General features: G+C 37.3%; 2 protein-coding genes across 2 annotated transcripts; both read left to right on the plus strand.

Moving 5' to 3' along the window:
* Positions 1 to 315: 315 nt before the first annotated feature.
* Positions 316 to 5,871, plus strand: eaf2 (ELL associated factor 2). The gene is made up of 6 exons (XM_083535904.1): positions 316 to 563; positions 2,029 to 2,123; positions 2,240 to 2,376; positions 2,465 to 2,628; positions 3,504 to 3,740; positions 4,882 to 5,871. Exons 1-6 carry the CDS (start codon positions 461 to 463, stop codon positions 4,929 to 4,931), a joined length of 786 nt encoding a protein of 261 aa, XP_083392030.1. The 5' UTR covers positions 316 to 460; the 3' UTR covers positions 4,932 to 5,871.
* A 681-nt stretch (positions 5,872 to 6,552) lies between these two features.
* Positions 6,553 to 15,437, plus strand: cyp27a3 (cytochrome P450 family 27 subfamily A member 3). Its single transcript, XM_083535858.1, has 9 exons — positions 6,553 to 7,479; positions 8,134 to 8,324; positions 8,450 to 8,649; positions 12,103 to 12,300; positions 12,432 to 12,595; positions 12,713 to 12,879; positions 12,961 to 13,042; positions 13,725 to 13,928; positions 15,052 to 15,437. The coding sequence occupies exons 1-9, from the start codon at positions 7,237 to 7,239 to the stop codon at positions 15,199 to 15,201; spliced, it is 1,599 nt and encodes a 532-aa protein (XP_083391984.1). The 5' UTR covers positions 6,553 to 7,236; the 3' UTR covers positions 15,202 to 15,437.
* The last annotated feature ends 8,621 nt before the right edge of the window (positions 15,438 to 24,058 follow it).

A 24,058-nucleotide genomic window follows, 5' to 3' on the forward strand; every position in this document is an offset into this window, starting at 1 on the left:
AAGCAGCCTACAAATGAAATGTAAACTCATACACTACTATACGATAATTGAGATTATTTTATTCAGAGCAACAGATGAGCTGCATGAGCAGTAATTGTACTTTAACAGTGAACTATATTGTAGATAATATTGAATTAAAAAATGGCAAATTTGCACATAGTTGATGCACCGAATTAAGCAGCAACTAGATATTGCAATATTTGCAATGTAATAATATCACTAAACTTTTTACACATACAAGTTGGTGTAAATGCCGTTTTGCAAGCGAGGGGACTTTTATTGTGACGAAAGCGACTTCCGCTGGGGTCCTTTTGGAAATCCCTTATGAGTTGCTGTATTTCTTCAGCCAAATTCAGGTGGCTAACGTGAGTTAGTTCTGCCGCAGATGCCATCGAAAAAACACGTGGGAATTAAGAAACCGGTCATTTAGTCAACATATGAGAGGCATTTTGTCATTAGAATGAATGGGACATCATATTCAAACTTTGACAATCAAGAGCATGTCCTTAAATTAGGCGAAACTTTCGAGAAACAACCCAAAAGTGCTTTCCATACGGTACGATGTAAGTGTCATCTTCTTATGTATACATACTTTAATCATCGAACTGAAAAACAGCTTCTTTATTTACTGTTAAGTCCCAAAAAATCCTACTTTTCATGGAGCAAAAAAAAAATTATATATATACAGGCAATGTATTAGTCAGCTGTTAATACTAAACTACCTGCTGAGTACTGAGTTTATTTAGTTCTTAGCTCTAAGCTGCTAAACTTAATCATCCTGGGTTTTCTGAGGTTTTTCTGTATGTGATAATTTATATATTTATTAAAAAATTCATGAAAACGCTGACTCGTTCACTTAAGCGAGAGACAGACAGAAAGCACGGCTTCATCTCAAGTGGAAACTGCGCCATCTGGTGGTGAAACTACTGTAACGTTTTTTCAGGGGAAGGTATGTACTGCCTGTTCATGAAGGCCCTGCAAAATCGCGAGACGACGTCACCGAGAAGCCTGCATATTCATTTGGACCGAGTTGATCATGTGGCATGACTGAAGCAGTGGTAGAGAATTGTTAGGAAGATGACATCAGGGGAACAATTACAGATGGAATAACTTGCCTTTTTATAACGTGCAAATTTAACCAAGAAGAGAGTGTGGCGATAGATAGATAGATAGATAGATAGATAGATAGATAGATAGATAGATAGATAGATAGATAGATAGATAGATAGATACCTTGTGCAAACTGACAAGTGCAGATAAATATATGTATTACAAATACATATAAATATGGCAGTCCTATGAGGTCATGCATTCTCATGTTTTTCTTTTGATAAAAACTTTATGGTTATTATCCATGATGCTGCATCTAGAAAATATCTCGTGATCAGTACTTCACTTTTCTGTGTATTCAGCTTAAGAGCATGTTCTAGAAGCAGCATCTTGCACAATAACCATAACCGTTTGTGGCAGCTGGCGCTTGGACACGCGCTGGATTAACATGAGAAAACATTATAATGAATGGTTTCTTAGGACTTCCGTATTTAAGTCTCTGAGCAGATAAATATGTGTGAGGAAAAATTCAAGTTGATTTTTAAAACAGCTGTGATTAGTGATTACTAGGCCGTTGATGATACCTCTGCATTAGGATGGTCAGGATTTGCTGATTAGATTCTGACTATAAAGTATTGAATGTGTTCATGCATATATAATGACGCACACAATGTCATAATGCCTCGTCTCGTAGCCTTGACACTCCTTCCAGGTGATAGTTAGGGGAGATGATAAAAGAGGGTATATTGTATATTATCTAACAAGCCTAGTGATTGGAGGGAGCTTAGGTTTGTGGGGGGAAAAAACACAGCTAAACCGTGCTTGTTGCTGGTGACGTGTCGACTCATTCTGCTCTCTCCATAGCAGCTGCATTAAAAATTTGAGATTTCACTGAAGGGTTTTAAAAGAAAGTCACAAAAGTAGCAGCAGCAACACTTTTACTCATGACCTATCGCTTACATTCATTTGTGCTTACAGATGACTTTAAACCCGCATCCATAGACACTACCTGTGAGGGGGATCTTGAAGTTGGAAAGGGAGAACAAGTCACTATAACATTGCCTAACTTGGAGGTAGGACAAATAAATACCGCATTATGTGTAATCAGATTTGCCAGACCTTTAATTCATGACAAAGAGGGGAATTAAACTATTATTTCTATTATTTTTGCCCCTATCCAATGTTACAGGGTTCCACTGCCCCAGTGACCGTGTTTAAAGGGTCCAAAAGGCCTTATATGAAGGAGTGCATTCTTATTGTAAACCATGACACAGGAGAATATCGACTGGAGAAGCTTAATAGCAATATTTCCGTCAAAAAGACCAGGTGTGTATTTTTCACCGACACATTCAACGGTAATAAAATGTTCTCTCCATGTTTAATGTTTGTCTGTGCTCTCTCCTTTTGAACACAGAGCGGAGGGCAGCAGTAAGGTCCAGTCACGTCTGGAACAACAGACCACTCGACTCAGTCAGCAAATGAAGAGTGGCCATGGAGGAAAAGCCCCAAACAATTCCAAGAGCTCCCCTGTTAAAGAGAAGTTGTCTCCTGCTTCTCCCATGGATGACATTGAGAGAGGTATCCTGTGCCAAATCCATATTGTATTGTTGCGTTCCCCTTTTAAAGCCTAGGACAAAGGGGGAGTAACATGCAGTAACCTTGTGATGGGGTCCGGAAGGAATAGACATAAACGAGACCCAGGAGTAGCTTTAGTTTTCTGTTTAGTTTACTAGTCTTGTGAAAAGACTAGTAACGCTACGGGAAGGAATGTAGAGTCGCTGTCCACACAACACGTTTAGGAACAGGGTGAATGATAGTGCTGTACTGTGGTGAAAGAAATTTACAAGAGAGAAGTAAATAACTAGCACCAGGCATTTAAACTAACAAAAATCTTGCAGGTTTTAATTTAAAACACTCCACCATCTCCCTCACCTTAACGCCCCCGTTCCGCTTTCGTTGCGGTGCTTTTATACTGGAAACCTCGCCTTTCTTGGGACGTCAGCATCCCTGACTGGTGCAGCAATTCTCTATAACCCAGCAATGTAAGGAAGCAGCGCCTGTAATTCGTCGCGACACATAACGTATAGCAACAGTAAAATATTTGGCTGAAGGAATCTCATGAGATCACAGACTTGCGGCGTTACGTTTCATCTAGCTTTAACTTTTTTATTTACCCTCTCTTATCTGATTAATGAGCTCAAAACCAGGCTTGTTCAGAAGAAAATTAATGAAAAAAAGCAGGTTGAAGGACGAACAAAGAATTTTTTTGTTCAAATTGTATTTGTCATCAATACATAGTACGACGTAGCGAAATGCTTGGTATTGTCCAACGTGTCAATAGACAAGAATATAGTTTTTTTTTATAAAAAGAATTATTCTAAAGTATAAAAATAGGAATTATAAAATAAAAACATTGTGTCCTGTATTCTTATTTAATTGCACACACTTTTTAGAATTGATGGCTGAGGCACGAGTGATGGATCAGATGAGCAGTGGTGACAGCTCCTCCGACTCTCAAAGCTCCTCCTCATCTAGCAGCGAGGGCAGCTCAAGCAGCAGCGACTCTGAAGATGAACGCCACGCTTCATCAGGCAGATCTCACACAGTGCCCGCATCCACCCACAGCATGCCCATCCTCACCTCGCAGGAGCGCATGGAGGAGGGCGGTGGACACCTCATGAACACACTCAGTGAGTATTTGATGTTCGTTTGTTTATACACACTGTGGCCACACGTTTGTGGATCACCTGCATTGCAAAGTAATTCAGTGACCAATAAACACAGTCCTGCTAAAGGCTGAAAAACAGCCCAAAACTCAAGGTTCTAGTTCTTCTGTGATTTGCAAAATGGCATTTCATGAAGTCGTAGGGGGAAGTTGGAGCTCAGTGGTTAAGATGTTGGACTTCTGATAACAAGGTCATGAGTTAAAATCCCACCACCACCAAGCTGCCACTGCGGGGCCCTTGAGCAAGGCCCTAACCCTCATCTGCTCAGTTGTATGAATGAGAGTCTCTCTGGATAAAGGTCTGGCAAATGCCATACATGTAACCAACAGTTGTAAAGTTTCAGATATTGTTACTGATACTGTCACGCTTTTACGATTATACAGTAACCACGGTAAGAGTTTGCTCAATAAGTACAAGACGAGGCCTCATGTATTACATGCTGAGAAGTTTAGTGTTTCTGTATCTATGATTTTAGAATTCGCTTTAGATTCTGGGTAGAAATACATCATTTCAATGAGCATTTGAATGTATTTAGATGTCATTGATTTATTGTATGCCTGACAACCAGGATGTAGATCAAAGTAGTCGAATTCTAAAAGAGCTGCAGGTAACACTGACGCACACAGGGTCAAAGTCTAATGATTTCCAGTTTCCCACAGTGCTCTTTATATTCTTTAGAATATGTGGTGTGTGTCTTGTGTAAATCATACAACAACCACTTCGTTAGGACCACCTATACACCTACTCACTCACGCATAGCAATGGAAAGAAATAAATCTTGCAATGAAAGAAATATGAGGCTATGGTAACTACAGACTCACCAGACACTAAAAAGGTGAAAAGAAGACCATTGGGAGTTTCATTGTGACAAATGACACATTTGGAGAACATGGTCTACTTTTTTGTATAATTGGCCTCTGTGTCACTATTAAAGAAAACATGCACTTGGTTAGGTACAATGCAAAACAAATATCCATTTAGTTTGTAGTGAGGAAATTTATTTAAGACAATGTGTGTATATATATGTGTGTGTGTGTGTGTGTGTGTTTTAGAACAGTTTGTTTCTCCATATCGTGACTTGTTGAATCCTTCTATTTTGATGCAGAAAACGATCTTCAGCTGAGTGAATCTGGCAGTGAAAGCGATGATGATTGAGGGCAGAAGGAATTAAGGCACACTGTTTGTCAAGGATCCGAGTGACAGGGACACCAGGACCTGCCCTGTCACGAACACTGTGATATGGGGATTTTTAATTATCAGTCAACATTTAATAATTACTTTATTTTTTCTTCAGAAGAGCAGTGTTTTGTCCACACCTGACGTGTTCTGTGGTTGTCAGGTTGAAAGCTGTGAAAATGTTCATATGAATTTAATTATTTATTATGTTCATTGCAATTGTGTAAAACATATAGATTCTTTATTTTTCCCCAAAACACAGTTACTTTCACTTACAAAGTGTGTGTGTGTGTGTGTGTGTGTGTGTGAGTGCCAAAGGTGTGAGAGAATATCGTGTTCGAATTTGTAGAAATGCCTTATTTGTTTTCGGAGACTGGTTGTTTTTTTAGCTCCAAATGCTTTTTTGTGAATTTGTGGTCTTAAGATTATTAGAAATTAATGTTGTACATCGTATATTAGTCTGTAATAATCACAATTTCATATTCAGGTGTTTTTTTTTTTTTTTTTTTTTGCTTATAGCCTGCAATACTTGAATGTGTATGTTGTAATCATTTATTTGAAGAAGGTTGCTTAGAGCAATTTTAGTGCTATAACCTGTAGATAAGAGGTGCTTTTGATCAGGAAATTAACCATGGCTGCTTATTATAGTATTATATAGTAAAATGTATATTTTCTGCTTTCCACTACACTCATCTATGGATCGCTTTGGTTTCTTATCTTTGATGAAGCCACATTCAGAGAGGTCAAAGATACTTTTAGTTTTTTGTTTGTTTGTTTTTTGTTTTTGTTTTTTTTACCACAAATGGAACAGAAAGATTATTAGAAAAGCTTTCTACTGGTGTTGGAGATAATAAATGTGCATCTATAAGTAGTGCTTGAACATATAGGTGTGTAGAATAATAAAATAATGGTTGCATCATTTTATTTGTATCATTCATATTCTAGTTCTCTTCAATGTGAGACCATGACTTCAGAATCAGAAACACTTTGAGCTGTGCTTTCAGGATTTGGTTTGGTGTTTGTGTGCAACATTAAATTGTACATTAAAGCAAGCTGTGCAGCAGGATCAGACAGTACAGTTGATGCAGTGGACAGACAGACAAAAACTTCAAAAGTATTTATTACACATTACCTCTTGCTGGAGTTCCCATCACTTAAAAACCACTTGCTGATGATGAGGATGTCCCAAAACTAACAGTCTAATGTTCAATGTGAGTACTGTGTGAGCACATCGAATCTATAGATATCACACTTGATAACTTCAACTTAATTTTTTTTTTTTTTAGAAAACTGATTTTTATAGTCTTAAGTTACACAGGTTTCTGGTTACATTTTGTGAACATATAGTACACAGTTATAATATAAGATGAGGATGGCTTTTCTATTGCGTTTGGTCCTACTCAAGGTTTTGTCTTCCTTTTTAAGGACTTTGTCTTTTCCACCATCACCTCTGGCTCATTGGGGGATAATTTATAAATGTAAAATGTATATTCAGAATTTATATTTTTCTGGTTGAAGTCTTTAAAACAAGGTCCTTTGTCCAGCATCTCTTCTAAGTGCTGTTTTGGTCTGATGGTGTACAGGTCTTTAATCCTAATGAGTTCACAGCTGATGTTCGCTGCAGTTTTTCTCTTTAATACAGCAGGTTGGTGATGATCACTTACTTGTTCATCCAGTTCTAGTAGTGTGTAAAGTGAAACTTATTTGAAGCAAGTTAACGCATGATATTGAACTTTCCTTCACTTTCTGGTGAATTTTAGAGAGAAAAAAATGTTGTTACAAGCTGGAAAGATTTGTATACTGAATTAATTTCCTGTGTTACAATGCAGTGACTGGAGACTACCAAAACACAGCCTCATTATATACTTGAACACTATTTTCCTTGTTGTTATTAGTTCTTTTTTATTTAGATTGGCAGCGAGTCCCTGTGATTTAGCTTTGATTATAGAACCAATGAGCTATTACTGAACTATATAGAGAATAAATCCACACCTTCTGACTAATCCGATTGTACAATTCAACAGTGCTGTGGTATAAATGTATTGTGTAGTTGCAGGTCAAACAGGTTGCTCTGTAGAAGAGTGTGATTAGGAACGTAAGCCAGATGTCAGATGAAAAGACCTTTGCACGTTTGTTTGTTTTTTTTTGTGGAATTTCCGCTATCAGGCTTTCAGCCGAAGGGTCACTATCGTTCATCTGGTCTAAACAAGAAGCCATTACTAGGACGTCGTCCGGCAGGAAAAACAATCGGGAATATACCTAGCTATTGTTCAGAGTGGTCGAAATGCTGTGTAGGTCAGTGGTGAGAAGTGGACTACTTGCATATAAGCAAGAGCTTCATCCTGGGGTGAAATGCGTAGCGGCGGCGGCATGTCTGAAAGCATCGCGCGCGAGACGGGAGAGCTCGACCACCGTCACCGGCAGCAGCAAGCTCAAGACCATGGAAGACCTGGGCGGCCCCAGCTTTCTAACATCTCTATACTGGCTTTTTGGCAAAGGCTACTTTTCGATTACTCACCGAATGCAGGTAAAGAGCTCTATCTTTCACCCTGCCCAGTCTCTACTATCTATTCGTCTTTCCCAAAACAGGGATTTGTGCAGCCTGTACATGATCAGAACTGGATTCTGCGCAATGCACTTACATAAAACGCGTTATATAAAACGCATGCATTTACAAAATTACGTCTGGGAATTTGCGAAACAAGTTTTAAGCTTTTTAGAATTAGGCAATCACGTACTAATCAAAAGCATTGCTGTCTTATTTCATGATCTTAAAGGCTGCATGCATATTCTGTTCCATACTAATAATGAAACCAGAATCATGATTGCATCTACAACTTTTGCTTGGAGAAAGGGCAAAATACTCATCAATCCTAATAGGAAGAGCATAAATCTTTGACCTTGTTTATACAGCAGAAGTGAAACATTCCTGTTTTAAAAAGTCTCTCGTAGGTTTAAAGCAGATTTTACTCCTTGATGTGTTCACATAAATCAAGCATTAGAGAGCTCCACACTTCTGCTTCATATTTAACACCTGACTCTTACCGCAGCTCAAATGTAGGATTATGTAAATGTATTATGTATGAAAATATTTAATTGTGATTGATTATACAGTCTGGATTTTGTGGTTTTCTTTCCACTATATTTGCTTAACCTATGTTATTATTTTCATCCTATGTAGATTGAGCACAGCAAAATATACGGTCCTATGTGGAAGTCCAAGTATGGGCCACTAGTGATTGTGAATGTAGCCAGAGCAGACCTCATAGAGCAGGTACTGAGACAGGAGGGCCGTCACCCCATTCGAACTGACATGCCCCACTGGAGAGGATACCGGGAGCTCCGCAACCAGGCCATCGGTCCTCTAACAGGGTCAGAGTTTTATATCTCATAATTAATCAATAATAATAATAGTAATTATAATAATAACAATAATGTATTAATTACTTTATTTATTTATTTTGTTGCTTATTGCTTGCTTGCTTGCTCGTGTGCAGGATGGGGCCAGAATGGCAGCGTATCAGAAGCATCTTGAACCCTCGCATGTTGAAGCCCAAACATGTATCAGGCTACACTAACGCTATCAACGAGGTGGTAAAAGATTTCATAAACAAGGTGGCTTGGTTAAGGGCAACGCAAGGCAATGGGGTAATGGTGCATGACCTTGCTGGGGAACTCTACAAGTTTGCATTTGAAGGTAAAACATTCAGCATTAAACAATGTTATTTATCAAATGTGAACACATGCTTTAGATCCATTTGTCCCCTTAGTGGGAACAGTCATGGTGTTCTTCTGACTAATGACTTTTGAACCTATGATGAAACATTTCTGCCTCTATGAGAGTATTCTTTTCCAGGATGTCATGACGGATCACTGAAATTGATAAGAATTAAACCCCGGGTGCTTAACAGCAAAAAAAATAGGTTGCACTTCTAGTCGATAGTTATACAAACAGTGTGCCTGTCTACAATGTAATAAAATAGAAGCAAAATGTTAAACTAGTTCAGCAGACATTTTTGATCATGACAGACTTCACCCTTATTAAAAGGCCTTGAATTTGCTTAGAAGTGACCTTGAATTTTTTTCATGTAAGGCTGATAAGTATTGGTTGGTTGATTAGATAGTGTCTTCCTGGGACTAGTTAGACTTTAAACAGATAAAGGTACACTGAGGGCTGAGAGGCTACAATGGGAGAGAGATTGAAAAGCTATATTAAATTTTTATGAGAAAAAAGATGACATTAGTACACACACACACAAACACACACACACACACACATATATATATATATATATATATATATATATATATATATATATATATATATATATATATATATATATATGAATGAAAAGAGAAGGCATGGAACAATGCATTAGATAGGAATACACCCTTGATGGCTGTCCGCAGAGTGCTGTGTATATATACACACATTCACACTTATTGGAATTTTATCGCAGATAATCAATAATCCAGTGTGTTTGGTAGGGAGTAAAGTAATAAGAGAGTCCAGAGGAAACATGAGTCCAAACATGAGGCTCAATAATGGGTTTATTTAATATTGGATTTGATGCAAATAAATGATCAAACATAGTTTAGAAAAAAAAAAATAAAGAGTACAACCTGCGCACTTTAATATCGTCATTATATAACTGGTCTGCAGCATATAGTTGTAGTATTAGACTATTGTGTGCCTTTGTATTTGTGCATCTATGCAGTTAAAAACAGTAGATGTATAGTTCAAGAGATGATTATACGTTGTGCATGTTTTTACTTGCCATGTGCTGATGCACTCTCTGAAACCGTGTGAAAGGCTGTATGCTGGTACACTGATTACAGTCTGAGGCATAACCCTTATTACTTACCCAGATTGTTCCAGACAGTATTTTTATTGCAATCCAATGGGTTTTTATTGTACACTTTTAAAAGTCATTGTTTCTAAGCAGATCTGAAAAAACTGAAAACGATGATTTTATAAGTAATTGGTATTTAGTGGAACTACTAGGATCTGATGGATTCCAACAGGGTTGAATACTTTCATATGGTACTGTATATTATGGATTTGAAATTATTGTTTTGTTGGTGGGGCTAAACATCTAGATCTAGTCTGCTGGATCTGTTCTGTCATGCCCTTTTGTGCAGCTCCCAAATATATCTTCATTGTAACTGGTTGACAGGTAATTGGCAAAATCTAATAAGATGCTTGTCATATATCTTTTTCCAGAAAAACAACTTGTTCTTTCTCAATACATATGAATAAAATGTAATACTTCAACATATATGTAGAGCCAGTGTGTAGTGCCAAGAACTAAAAAGAATGAACTGACATGTAACCTTCAGCTCTAGGGTCTGTTTGCTCCAGGACTCATTGATTCTGTTCATGCTGTTCTTTTTAAGTACTGTAAGCAATTAATGGTGACTATATCTGTATGTAACATGAAACAAAACAAAAATAGAAATATAAGATGCCAAAAAAATATATGAACTGTGTGGTACAAAGTGCAAAAATGTGCAGTTGTATGTGCAGCAACAAGAATCGTACATTTAGAAAAATGAGATGTCGTATAGTTAAATCAGGAAATAGGCTGAGTGTATAAAACAAGTTTAGCAAAAAGAGTAAAGGCTTATATTTAGCTGAAAATTATTCTACAAAATAAAAAATTAAGGTTTTCAAAGGATATGGTCTCTTACATAACCATTCACCCAGTTTAAACCTTTAATATATTTACATATATGGAATTAATTTAGATGATTTTAATTTGGATTATGCTATATATTGTCAAACAAAAAGAAAGTTCTCTGGTGATCTAGTGGTTAGGATGCGGCGCTCTCACCGCTGAGGCCCGGGTTCGATCCCCGGTCAGGGAACCAACCCCAGCCACTTTCAGTGCCGGTCCCAAGCCCGGATAAATTGGGAGGGTTGGGTTAGGAAGGGCATCCAGCGTAAAAACATGCCAAATCAAACATGCGGAGGATCCGCTGTGGCGACCCCTAACGGGAGAAGCCGAAAGGAAGTATTGTCAAACAAAAAGAAGGCAGCCGGTAGTGATAGGGGAAAATCAGAACTTTACTTGTAGTTTTCCCTGTGCTTTGAAAGTGTAAGTTGATCCCATTTAATACAGTATGTTTCTTCCCACACCCTATTGTTAGAGTCTGTTGGAGAACATACAGTACTTGAAAAATCATAATGAAGATAAATAACCTATTGTTTATCATGCCCGAACAAAATCTTAATTCTTGGAGAGGTTTTCCATATGATCAACGATGCCGTGATGTCTTTTCTGATCAGGGAAGAATCACACAGCACACAGAATGGTGCATATGTTCTTCTTCAGGTTATTGCAGATAACATAAGTATATATACAAACTGGATTAAAAACCTGAGCTGAAACTGTTCCTAATTGGTTACTTAAGAAGACATAGTAACCAGAGATGTGTGATCCCAGACAAAGACTTTCCGTGTACCTTACATACTCACAACATAAAGATCCTATAGCGAACTAACTTAATACTAACACCTATCAAAAAAATTTTGGAGAATTTTTCAGAAATGTATCAACCCGAAGGTTTGGTTAAAGTATAATGTAGAATAGAGCAGACTCTTCTTTTAGGAGGCCAAAATCAGTGACTGTGGAAGGAGGGCATTAGTAAAAAAAAAATGAATGCAACTCATTGCTGTTTTTAGGAGTTTTCATGAAGAGTGTTGGGCTTCTGCGAAATATAACACTGGCAGAAAGTAAAAAGAATGTGTCATTAGGTGAGAGAATCATGTTTCCTTGGTCTCTAGTATGACTAGGGCAAACAGGAACAGGTTTGTTTTCAGGTTATGTGACAGTGCACACAAATTGCACTCAGGTCATAAAAGGTCTTGTGATAACTAGTTGGAGCAGAACTAATAGTAACTTTATGACTACTATTTATATAAAGCAAAATATAAATAAAATTCAGTGGGATGGATTTTTGAATGAATGAATAAATAGATGAATTAATTCATTAACAATATCAGATTTGTTAATGAGATACTGAAGCATTATTGATTTGTGCTCATACAAACCTTTATGTTAAAATGAGACTTTAAATGAGAAAAACCGGAGTGGTGAACTGTAAAATATTTCTCATAGTTTGTACTGTATTTATTATGTTTGCGTAGGTATATGCTCTGTGGTATTTGAGACACGACTAGGTTGTCTGAATGAGGTGATCCCTGAGGAAACGCAGAAGTTCATCTTTTCTGTGGGAGAAATGTTCCGTCTTTCCCCCATCATCATTCTTTTCCCGAAGTCTTTGTGGCCCTACATGCCATTTTGGAAGCACTTTGTAGCTGTATGGGACCACCTTTTCAAAGTTGGTAAGTCACAGGTGGTGCAAGATGACCAAACAACTAAGCAAACCAGCACATAATTGGAAATGAATAAATATTCATATTTATGCAGTTCTGTTAGTTATTAAAATGATTACAAAAACTTTTGTTTTTTTTAGCGGATAAACTAGTTCAGGAGAAGATGGCAGAGATTCAGTTAAAGGTAAAGCAGGGACTGCCAGTTGATGGTGAGTACCTTACTCACTTGCTGGTTGGTGAACAAATGACCCCCACCCAGGTGCTAGGAAGTATCACTGAACTGCTGCTGGCTGGAGTCGACACTGTAAGCAGTGACATTTTTTGCAATATCTTTTGGCACTGTATCAGGATTTATGAACTATTAAATAAACAGTTATCAGAGCACTAGCATTTTTTATAGCAATATTTGTATTCTCTTTAGACATCCAACACTATTTCCTGGGCTCTATACCATTTGGCTCAAAATCCAGAGGCCCAGCAAAGGCTGTACAATGAAGTAATCAGTGTTTGCCCAGGTGACAAGATGACTTCCAGTGAAGACATCTTGAAGATGCCTTGGCTGAAGGCTGTTGTTAAAGAGACACTTCGGTGAGGGATTAGATAAACTGTTTTACTTTTGTGCTATATCAAGAAGTATAGTTTTGTCACTTTTATGAATTTCTCCTCTAGGTTATATCCTGTGGTGCCAGGCAATGCTCGTATCACTGCTGAAAATGAAGTAGTGGTGGGAGGTCACCGCTTTCCTAAAAATGTAAGCATTCTAACACTCAGTGCTGTTGAATTCATATTCTGTAACGACATCTGACAATATTGTTAGCACTCTTTCTTTATTATGTCTTTTTCTATAGTAGCAGTACAGGGACTTTTATGGTGGACTTTCCAAAGAATCCAAGCCTAATTATAAACCGATTTAAACCATGCTGTTATAAGGTCACTTGCATGACCTTATAACAGCATGGTTTAAATCGGTTTATAATTAAGTTTTTTTTTGCCATGGTTAATAGTAGGATGTGCCATTTTTTAATAAATCAATGATTGTCATTTCTGGGAGAATTAGTGTGTAATGGAGGAAATCAACTTGGGGACATGCTGTTCCTCAAAAAATATTCAACTTCAGAAATTCTGCTGAGAGGCATCATACCAACCAAACATTGATTATTTTTCAATAACAGCACAATTTGTGATGGTTTATCATAATTTAAATTTCAATAAAACAAGCCTTAATAAACCATTTTAGAATTGTAAAAAGGGTTTAAAAAAAAAAAAAAAAAAAGGTTTTAGTAAATGTAATACCTTCCTAATCATTATAGTAATAATAGAAGTATTGTAATGAAGACAGTCTATTTTCCAGTATGTTTGGGAGGATGCAAGAAATTAGATAACCCAAAAGAAAAAAATCACCAGCTGACTCATATAAATTTTCTCTTTCCAAGACTCTGTTCCACTTGTGCCACTATGCGGTGTCCTATGATGAGACCATTTTCCCAGAGCCCCACACTTTTTCACCACAGCGCTGGATGCGGGAAGAAAAGCAGTTAAACCAGCACCCATTTGGCTCTGTACCCTTTGGATTCGGCATCCGCGCATGCTTGGGAAGAAGAGTGGCCGAGCTGGAAATGTATCTCATCCTGTCCCAAGTAAGCTCATAAACGAGTCAACCCTTAGCTATCTGCACTTTGTCCCTTTACCTGTGATTTAATTTCCCCTGATGTTCCTCTGAGCCGCTGAGCAATGAATGTGGTGGAATAAGTAGAGATAAGAGTTTTCACCGTCTGTACTTTAATCTGTATATTAGTGTTGATAAATAATCAGCTATTAGTCCACTTTTCACTGTATGCTGTTTACATGGTGTCAAAACACACTACTTTTTACGGGAACATCTGCAAACCTACACTTTTATGGGGTTATCTAATCAACCAATCAAACGGTTTAGTTTGAATGACTCTGTGTCCATGGTAGCCTTAGATTCCTGCTCTTGACTGATAGGAGTGTTTTTCTGTTGTATATGAGGTACTATAGCCTTGTCAGCTCAAACCAGTCTGGCCATTTTCCTCTGACCTCTCATATCAACAGTTAATTTCTTTTTCTCCCACAGAGTTGAACCATCTAGCACCAACAAACATGCCATGCTTAAAGTCCCATTTCCAAATTTTAATGCTACATTATTTGAACATTAACTAAGGATTTCAATCTGTATTTGCAAAATTCACTTCATTGTCCTGCTGCCACACTGTTACAGTGAGTGTATAGTGCTAACCAGATTATGTAAATGGTTCTCAAAGCAATATGTACATTATAATGTGAATTAGAATTTAGCTCTGTTATAATGCAGGAAGCTAAATAGGGCCTTCAGTATAAATACATTTACACTGTCATGTGACATGGTTTTAATACTGTTAAATAACTAATTTCACTTTATTTTGTTGACTATGACAGACATTAAGGAACATTAACCGTCCCAAGAAACTTTAACTTTGTTCTAAGTTGACCGGTGCTGTTATGTTGGTCTGCTTGTTATTTTATTTTTTGGAAAACAATTCAGATTTACATACGGCGCATGTCATCACAATTACCAGTTACAACAAAATAATTACATTTACCTAAATAAAAACAATGACGCATTTATCCTTTTGCCAGATTTTATTCTCACTTCAGTTCCATTAAAGAGTGTCTAGATGAACTTTAGCACATAAAGAACTTCAGTAGTGGAAGCTTGGGCTCTGACTAACCAAATAAATGAAACTTTCCTTTCTTTTTCAGTTAATTAAACACTATGAAGTACAACCTGATCCCACAGGCAAGACAGTAAAGCCAATCACAAGAACTTTGCTTGTCCCAGGCGCATCGATTGACCTTCAGTTTATTGACAGGCAAGTCTTACAGAAGACTCAAGCCGAAGCCGCTGCCTGATAATATACAGGAAACTATCGACAAACTGTTTTGGGCCACTGTATTACACTGCTTTGCTTTTCTTATGCTGTCTCTAATACCTGGCTAATATAAGTGGAAAATATAAACAAGAATTTATTTTAGTAGTCATAGTCCAAAAAGGTAAAACTGTACTGTTAGTCTATAGTGGATACTTGGTCTTATTGGAAACTGGGTCTAATTTTATAATTTAAATAAAAAAAAAACATTTAACCTAATTTGTTTAGCAGTTATATAAATGTATGTATGTATGTGTGTGTGTGTGTGTGTGTGTGTGTGTGGGTGTGTGTGGGTGTGTGTGTGTGTGTGTGTGTGTGTGTGTGTGTGTGTGTGTGTGTGTGTGTGTGTGTGTGCATGTGTGTGTATGTATGTGTGGTGGGGGGTTAGGGGAGAAATGCTAAAATCTATAATGCACTTATAATCGTTTTATATCTACTGCTTCTTGTAAATGCTTAATTATGTTTCAAACTATTTATTTTTAATCTTTATATTTTACATTTCTACTGTACACATTTTGCAATATGAAAGAAAAAAATGTTTAATCAAGGCCTTTTCAGTGTTTTGCATAACCTTTAACATATACTATGATAATAGTAGAGCAAATATTAAGATAGAATTAAATGACAATGAATCTTACTGCAGGTCTTCTCCCTAATGGGAGAAGCCAAAAGAAAGAGACACACACACACACACACACTCACACACACACACACACACACACACACACACACACACACACACACACACACACACACACACACACACACATATATATGGGCAGCCACAGAGGAAGTGATAGCTCAATGATTAAGAAGATCGTTAGTTCATATCCCACCATCTCCTGGGCCTCTGTGCAAGACCCCTAACCCTTAACTGCTTAGGTTTATACAAGAGATCATTCTAAGTCACTTTGGATAAGGGCATCTGCCTAATGGTGTAAATGTAAGCAAGAAAAGCAAATATTCTACAAATATTCAACAAATTCAACAAAAGAATTAATGACAAAAGGGCTTAATGAGAGTTTCATTTCTATCATGTATAGGTGTTCATTAATGTGGATTTCTGTAGAAGTATTTTATGAATTAAATGCTTAACTACTAAAATCAATATTTATATTAAAACTTCAAAAGAGGTTAAAAGTATGCCATCCACATTCTACCCATACAGGTATGAACATTTCAGCATTCATTTCACTGTGGGTATTTACTTTTTTTTAAATTTACAACTCACTTGTATGCAAATATAGCAGTGTGTTAATGTGTGAGGAAACTACCCCTATTTCAATACATTCCATATCACCTATAATAATAATAATAATAATACTAAGCCAAGCCCATCCTAATTCTTAGGTAAAACCACAAAACATTCAAAATAAGTGAAAAGCTATTAATTTTAGAGACATTTTTGTATCACATCCCATTTTAAGGATTTTTTTTTTTAATCTTACAGTACTGCTGAGGGTCTACAATAGCATCTGTTGTCACTTAAAGTAATGTTTTTTGGGAGTAAGGTTTTAGATTTGTGCTGACACATGTTAACACTGAACATCTTTGATTCTGTTATTATAAGGTGCATTTTGTCATCTTTCGAAGATTCAAATATTATTAAAAATGCTCTTTGTGGCGATTACACTTTCCTCTTCTAGATGATGGTAAACATGCTTGATAAGTGCCGGTTATGAATGAGAAACAATTTTTTGGACTGTAAACTCCAGCTTCATTGTATAATGACTTGTGTAGTCATTTTATATTCTTTACAAATTTTCTTGGAACATTTTACTCGAGTGCTTCTAGATTGGTTTCAGCTATTTGAGTAAATACACTCTTGCTTTTTAAAACTGATTAATATATGGTGACCATACAGTTTATTATTTTGTATGTTTTTGATCATTACAGAGATACACACTTTCCTGAATAGCTTGTCTTCAATATTGTGAAGATTGACCTAAAGGAACAGTTCACAAAAGCATGATTAGTAAATTTAGCAAGTTATTGTTAAATTGAGTATTTGTGGCTAAATGGACCAAAAAGCAATTCTCTGTAGTTTCAGAAATAGAACTGTGTAAAAGTATTTCTTTCTATTATTTTTCAAGCAATAGCGCCTCAGAGTGTTTGATTGCGATTGCATCAGTTACTTATCGATCAATAACTGAACTTGATGTACAAGTTACAAGTACCATGCTAATATCTGAATGCTAAACCTTACAAAATGCTTACTGATTGGGCTCTCAGTGCAACTGAAAGAAAGTTGATAATTTAAAGGGCAATATAGAGTTTTTTCTTGAAGAAATATACTTGCAATGTGTAAAGAAAATTACTAAATGCCACAGGAGGCTATTGCTAGCTTTGATGTATAGGTTACCTGTAGTTCAATTTATAGACACAATCTGCAGAGTGGGTTGCTTCATATGGTGTGCATGTGGTCCAACATGGGTACAAAGCAAGAAGAAGAAGCAGAGAGTAAGAACAGTTCTATGACCTTGGGTTGCATTACAAATATTACACCATGTCTCACACTGTGACGTTGTTGAGGATCTGTGCATGAGATGCATGAGAAGGTATCCAGGCGATATACAGTACAAGCTTTCTCTGAGTAGCAACCTGCTGCCAAACAGGCTTAGATACGATAGATAGATAGATAGATAGATAGATAGATAGATAGATAGATAGATAGATAGATAGATAGATAGATAGATAGATAGATAGATAGATAGATAGATAGATAGATAGATAGATAGATAGATAGATAGATAGATAGATAGATAGATCACATTTAGATTTACTTAATAAGTAAACGTCAAATTATTAATGATGTTGCATTTTTAGTGGTGATTCAAAAATAAATTTTCAACAGGAATATTAATCATATACCGCACCCTGCAGTCTGTTTATAGTAATAACTTCCTTATAAATGATTATATTAGACAAAACAAGTTTCTCCCATTTTATATATATATATATATATATATATATATATATATATATATATATATATATATATATATATATATATATAAAATTTATTTATTTTATTTTATTTTTATTTTTTAAACCCCTTACAAAGAAATAAACAGTCTAAAATGTTTGTGGTAGGTATATTTTAACAGTGAGAGACAGAATATTAAAAAAAAAATCCATTAAAAAAGGTTATAAATTAATTTGTAATTGATCTAGTCAAATAAGTATTTGATCCCATACCAAAGGTTTACACTCTTGTCCCTGGTGGCCTTTGACAGCTCTTTGGTCTTTCCCATGGTGGTGGAGAGATTTGAATAGAAGAGGTTGATTCTGTGACAGGTGTCTTTTATACACATAATGAGTGGATTTTAAGAATTTTTTCCTAAAGGACAGAAGGGACAGGACTAATTTGGGTCTGTGAAAGTCGGGATTCTCGCTGCTTGGAAGGGGATCAAACACTTATTTCACTCGAATACAAAATACAAATAAAAAGAAGAAATTATAAAAATTATAATATTGTATTCTTTTTTCTGGATTTTTATTTTGATATATATTTTGTCTTTCTGTTAAAATAAACCTAGAGATTCTAGATTGTTCATTTCTTTTTAAGGGGATACATTTGCAAAATCAGCAGGGAATCAAATAATTATATAATTTTCCAGACTTTAGGTCCTCCGACAACTTTCTAGAAAGTCCATGTTGCACAAGTGAGTTGAGAGAGTGTGGCATGCAGTGATCACTTCCCCTATCCATGCTGCTTTAAGTACTAATGGATTTGGTAAAAATAAAAAAATTAATTAATTAATAATAATAATAATAATAATAATAATAATAATAATAATTTGTATTATATAATTAACTTTTGTGAGCTTTGAACTTCTGTGAACTCATCCTTGTTGTTCCACAGTGAGGGGGGCATTCCACATGATTTCTGGAGAACAGCTTGTTAAAGCCCCCGAAAAACTTGACAAAAATAAAGAAATGCATATTTGTAATTTGAATAGGTTTTTGCTGTTTTGCCATGTTATGGACAGGTGATGATTTAAAAACTTTTACTACATTTAGCCTTGAAAGAATAACATTGCTACTTTCTTTTACTATAAAGTCAGTCTCTCTTTCTCTTTCTCTTTCTCTTTCTCTCTCTCTCTCTCTCTCTCTCTCTCTCTCTCTCTCTCTCTCTCTCTCTCTCTCTCTCTCTCTCTCTCTCCCTCCCTCTCTCCCTCCCTCTGTTAAAGTGGTTTGGTCCATGCTCCTCTGATGCAATAGAACAAACTGACTTATCACTTTGAGACTCGTGCCTTCTTTTTCAAGATTTGTATTCAAAATAATAATAAATATATGCAAACATAATTATACTTAATATTATGAAAAAATGTACTACCAGTATAAGCATGGAGATGTTTAGGAGAGATGGCAGTGGAGTTTTCAAGAAGATTGTTTAACAAGGTTCTAGAAGGTGGGAGGATGCCTAAGGAATTAAGAAGGAGTGTGCTGGTACCAGTTTTTAAGAATAAGGGAGATGTGCAGACCTGCAGCCACTACAGGGGAATTAAGTTGATCAGTCACACCATGAAGTTATGTGAAAGAGTAGTGGAGGCCAGGCTGAGAGAAGAGGTGACCATCTGTGAGTAACAGTATGGTTTTATGCCGAGGAAGAGCACCACAGATGCATTATTTGCTTTGAGAATGTTGATGGAGAAGTGTAGAGAAGGTCAGAAGAAGTTGCATTGTGTATTTGTGGATTTAGAGTAAGCGTACAAAACCCAGCCATTATGGATGCACAAGCCAGTGCACTCTTAGTGCCGGTCCCAAGCCCGGGTAAATGGGGAGGATTGCGTTAGGAAGGGCATCCAGCATAAAACGTGTGCCAATTCAAAGAGGGATGTGGCGAAAGCCAAGGAAAAGGCATATGAGGAGCTGTATGAGAGGTTGGACACTAAGGAAGGAGAAAAGGATTTATACCGATTGGCCAGGCAGAGGGACTGAGCTGGGAAGAATGTACTGCAAGTTAGAGCAATAAAGGATGGAGAGGGAAATGTGTTGACTAGTGAGGAGAGTGTGTTGAGAAGGTGGAGGGAGTATTTTGAGCAGCTGATGAATGAGGAAAATCAGAGAGAGAGAAGGTTGGAGGATGTGGAGTTGGTGAAGCAGGATGTAGATAGGATTAGTAAGGAGGAAGTGAGAGCAGCGATTAAGAGGATGAAGAGTGGAAAGTCGGTTGGACCAGATGACATACCGGTAGAAGCGTGGAGATGTTTAGGAGAGATGGCAGTGAAGTTTTTGACCAGATTGTTTAACAGGATTTTGGAAGGTGAGAAGATGCCTGAGGAATGGAGAAGAAGTGTGCTGGTACCGATCTTTAAGCATAAAGGAGATGTGCATACCAGCAGTAACTACAGGGGAATTAAGTTGATCAGGTGACCATCTGTGACCAACAGTATGGTTTCATGCCGATGAAGAGCACCACAGATGCCTTATTTGCTTTGAGAATGTTGATGGAGAAGTATAGAGAAAGACAGAAGGAATTGCATTGTGTATTTGTGGATTTAGAGAAAGCGTACGACAGAGTGCCAAGAGAGGAGTTGTGGTATTGTATGAGGAAGTCAGGTGTGTCAGAGAAGTATGTGAGGGTGGTGCAGGACATGTATGAGGACATTGTGACGGCAGTAAAGTGTGCAGTAGGTACGACAGACTGGTTCAGGGTGAAGGTTGGACTGCATCAAGGATCGGCCCTGAGCCCATTTCTGTTTGCAGTGGTGATGGACAGGTTGACGGACGAGGTCAGACAGGAGTCTCCCTGGACTATGATGTTTGCGGATGATATTGTGATTTGTGGTGAGAGTAGGGAGCAGGTTGAGAAGAGCCTGGAGAGGTGGAGATATGCGCTGGAGAGAAGGGGAATGAAACTCAGTAGGAGTAAGACAGAGTACATGTGTGTGAATGAGAGGGAGGGCAGTGGAGTGGTGCGGTTGCAGGGAGAAGAGGTGGAGAAGGTGGGGGAATTCAGGTACCTGGGGTCAACAGTGCAAAGTAATGGAGAGTGTGTTAGAGAAGTGAAGAAAATAGTGCAGGCAGGGTGGAGTGGGTGGAGAAGAGTGACAGGAGTGATTTGTGATGGTAGGGTATCTGCAAAAATGAAAGGGAAAGTTTATAGGACTGTGGTGAGACCTGCGATGTTGTATGGTTAAGAGACAGTGGCTTTGAGTAAAAGACAGGAGGTGGAGCTGAAGGTAGCAGTGCTGAAGATGTTGAGGTTTTCATTGGGAGTGACGACGATGAACAGGATTAGAAATGAGTTTATTAGAGGGACATTGCATGTAGGATGTTCTGGAGACAAGGTGAGGGAGGCGATATTGAGATGGTTTGGACATGTGCAGAGGAGGGACATGGGGTATATCGGTAGGAGAATGCTGAGGATGGAGCCACCAGGAAGGAGGAAAAGAGGGAAGCCAAGGTGGAGGTTTTTGGATGTGGTACAGACATGCAGTTGGCTAATTTGAAAGAGGCAGATGTAGATGACAGAGTCGTATGGAGATGGATTATCCACTGTGGCGACCCCTAAGAAGCCGAAAAACTGAAAACATTCACACAATATCTAGCAAATAAAAAAGGGAATATTTAATGACGACTGTATAAAAGAGGATTAAGCAGCAGCATTCTCTTAACAAAACAGTAATCTGGTGCAGCTAAACAAAGTGAACATGTTTATATTTTTCATTTGGAGCCTAACACACACTCATTACTCATCTCAATCTATTCCACATCAGTTTGATGACGATCTACATCTAGCTTGAACGTGTATCCCCCACAAAGTATACAGACAAACTTCAAGTTGATTACCAAGAAAAGTGAATTTCCAAGTTATGGTTTTACCACAGAGCATCTTATGTTAACATAATAATATCTACAACTATGAAAACATTGCAAACAAAACTAGCTAAAAGTGGAAAAGATATTAGCACATGGTGAGTTGATGGCTGAGAATGGATTGCTCCATGGTGCCATCTAGTGGAATAACAGAGACTGGAACTGTGCATTTATTTAGTAAAGCAGACCAGAAGCTACAATACGGTATACGTTTTTGTGACCAGTGGTTTAGAGGTTCCTGCGGTGCCCACGTGGTACTAGAAATAATTTGTCTGTTGCAAAATACATGCATACATACATACATACATACATAAAATGGAAAAAATGAGAAAACAGTTTTATTGATATCCTTGCAAAGAGGGAAAAATCAATGAAAATTACAAAGTACAAAAGTACAAATAGCAAATATAGTCGAACACTAAAAATTGTTTAAAAGCACTGGAAACAGAGCAGGATTTTTAGATATCCGTGTGATATGGACGGGGGTGGGTGTAACTGCGTTTCCAATGCAACACTTTACTGCTTCTCCTAATGGCTTCGTGTGTGTAAAATATTTTATGGCACTGAAATAATCACAGGCTGACATGCACAGAGCATAAAGAGCATAAGAACAATGAGTTAAAAATGCATGGTCAAGCCAGCCGCACTTTCTTTCTGCACGCGTCTAATCCTACACTTACGGTAAGGGTGGTGGGCGTAATCAAAACAAATGTAGAAACGCTTCAGATCGGCGTTTCCGTTATAAACAAATATGCGACTTGATTGAAAATACACTGATGATTGGAGTGATTTTTATCTTTTCTTTTCTCAAACTGTACAGTTAAATGACTTGATTAGTAGCACAGTAATAGACAGGGACACTCTTAATAATAATAATTTGAATGAATGAGCAAACGTATAAAGGAAAATGTTTAATGAGTGTTGAATATGGGACAGGATTCGATTGCACTTTTGTTTTTGGAGTGAATTTGCCTTCACTTTTCTCAAAAATTGTACAGTAAAAAGACTTAAAAATGAACAGATTAATGGACAGACTCACTCTGAATGAGGCTCATTTAAAAGTATGAGGAAACCTATAAAGCAAACTGTTTTACTCTTGGGCCCTTGAGCAAGGCCCTTAACCCTCTATGCTCCGGGGGTCCCTTACGAGGGAAATATCAAGGTCCGTGACGTCGGAGTGACGTGGGGCCGCCTTCCCGTGGGCTCACCACCTGCAGGAGGGACCGTAAGGGACGGTGCTGTGAGGATTGGGCAGCAGTCGAATGCGGGGGCCTGCTTAGACTGCTGCCCCCGCGACCCGAATTACGGATATGCTGGAGAAAATGAATGAATGAATGAATGAATGAACACAGTGATAATCAGGGTCAATGAGTGAAGATCAAACATATAAAGGAAACTTTTTATAAGTGTTTAAATATGATGATTATAAATTCACTGATGTTTGGGGTGATTTTGCCTTTACAATGTATTGTATAATTTCAAAGACTATACAGTAAGAGTGATTATTTGATTATGGGCCATGATTATATATATGTACACACACACACACACACACACACACACACACACACACACACACACCACACACACACACACACACACCCCAGAAACATGAATTTGTACTATTTGTGTTCTGATGAAAAATAACAATATGTTTGTGTGTGTGTGTGTGTGTGTGTGTGTGTGTGTGTGTGTGTGTGTGTGTGTGTGTGTGTGTGTGTGTGTGTGTGTGTGTGTGTGTGTATATATATATATATATATATATATATATATATATATATATATATATATATACACACACAGTGAAATAAATAAGTATTTGAAAACCCTGCTATTTTGCAAGTTCTCCCACTTAGAGATCATGGAGGGGTCTGAAATTGTCATCGTAGGTGCATGTCCACTGTGAGAGACATAATCTAAAAAAAAAAAATCCAGAAATTACAATATATGATTTTTAAACTATTTATTTGTATGATACAGCTGCAAATAAGTATTTGAACACCTGTCTATTAGCT

The sequence above is a fragment of the Silurus aristotelis genome (assembly GCF_946808225.1).
Source record: "Silurus aristotelis genome assembly, chromosome: 3".
In the NCBI taxonomy this organism is placed as follows: domain Eukaryota; kingdom Metazoa; phylum Chordata; class Actinopteri; order Siluriformes; family Siluridae; genus Silurus; species Silurus aristotelis.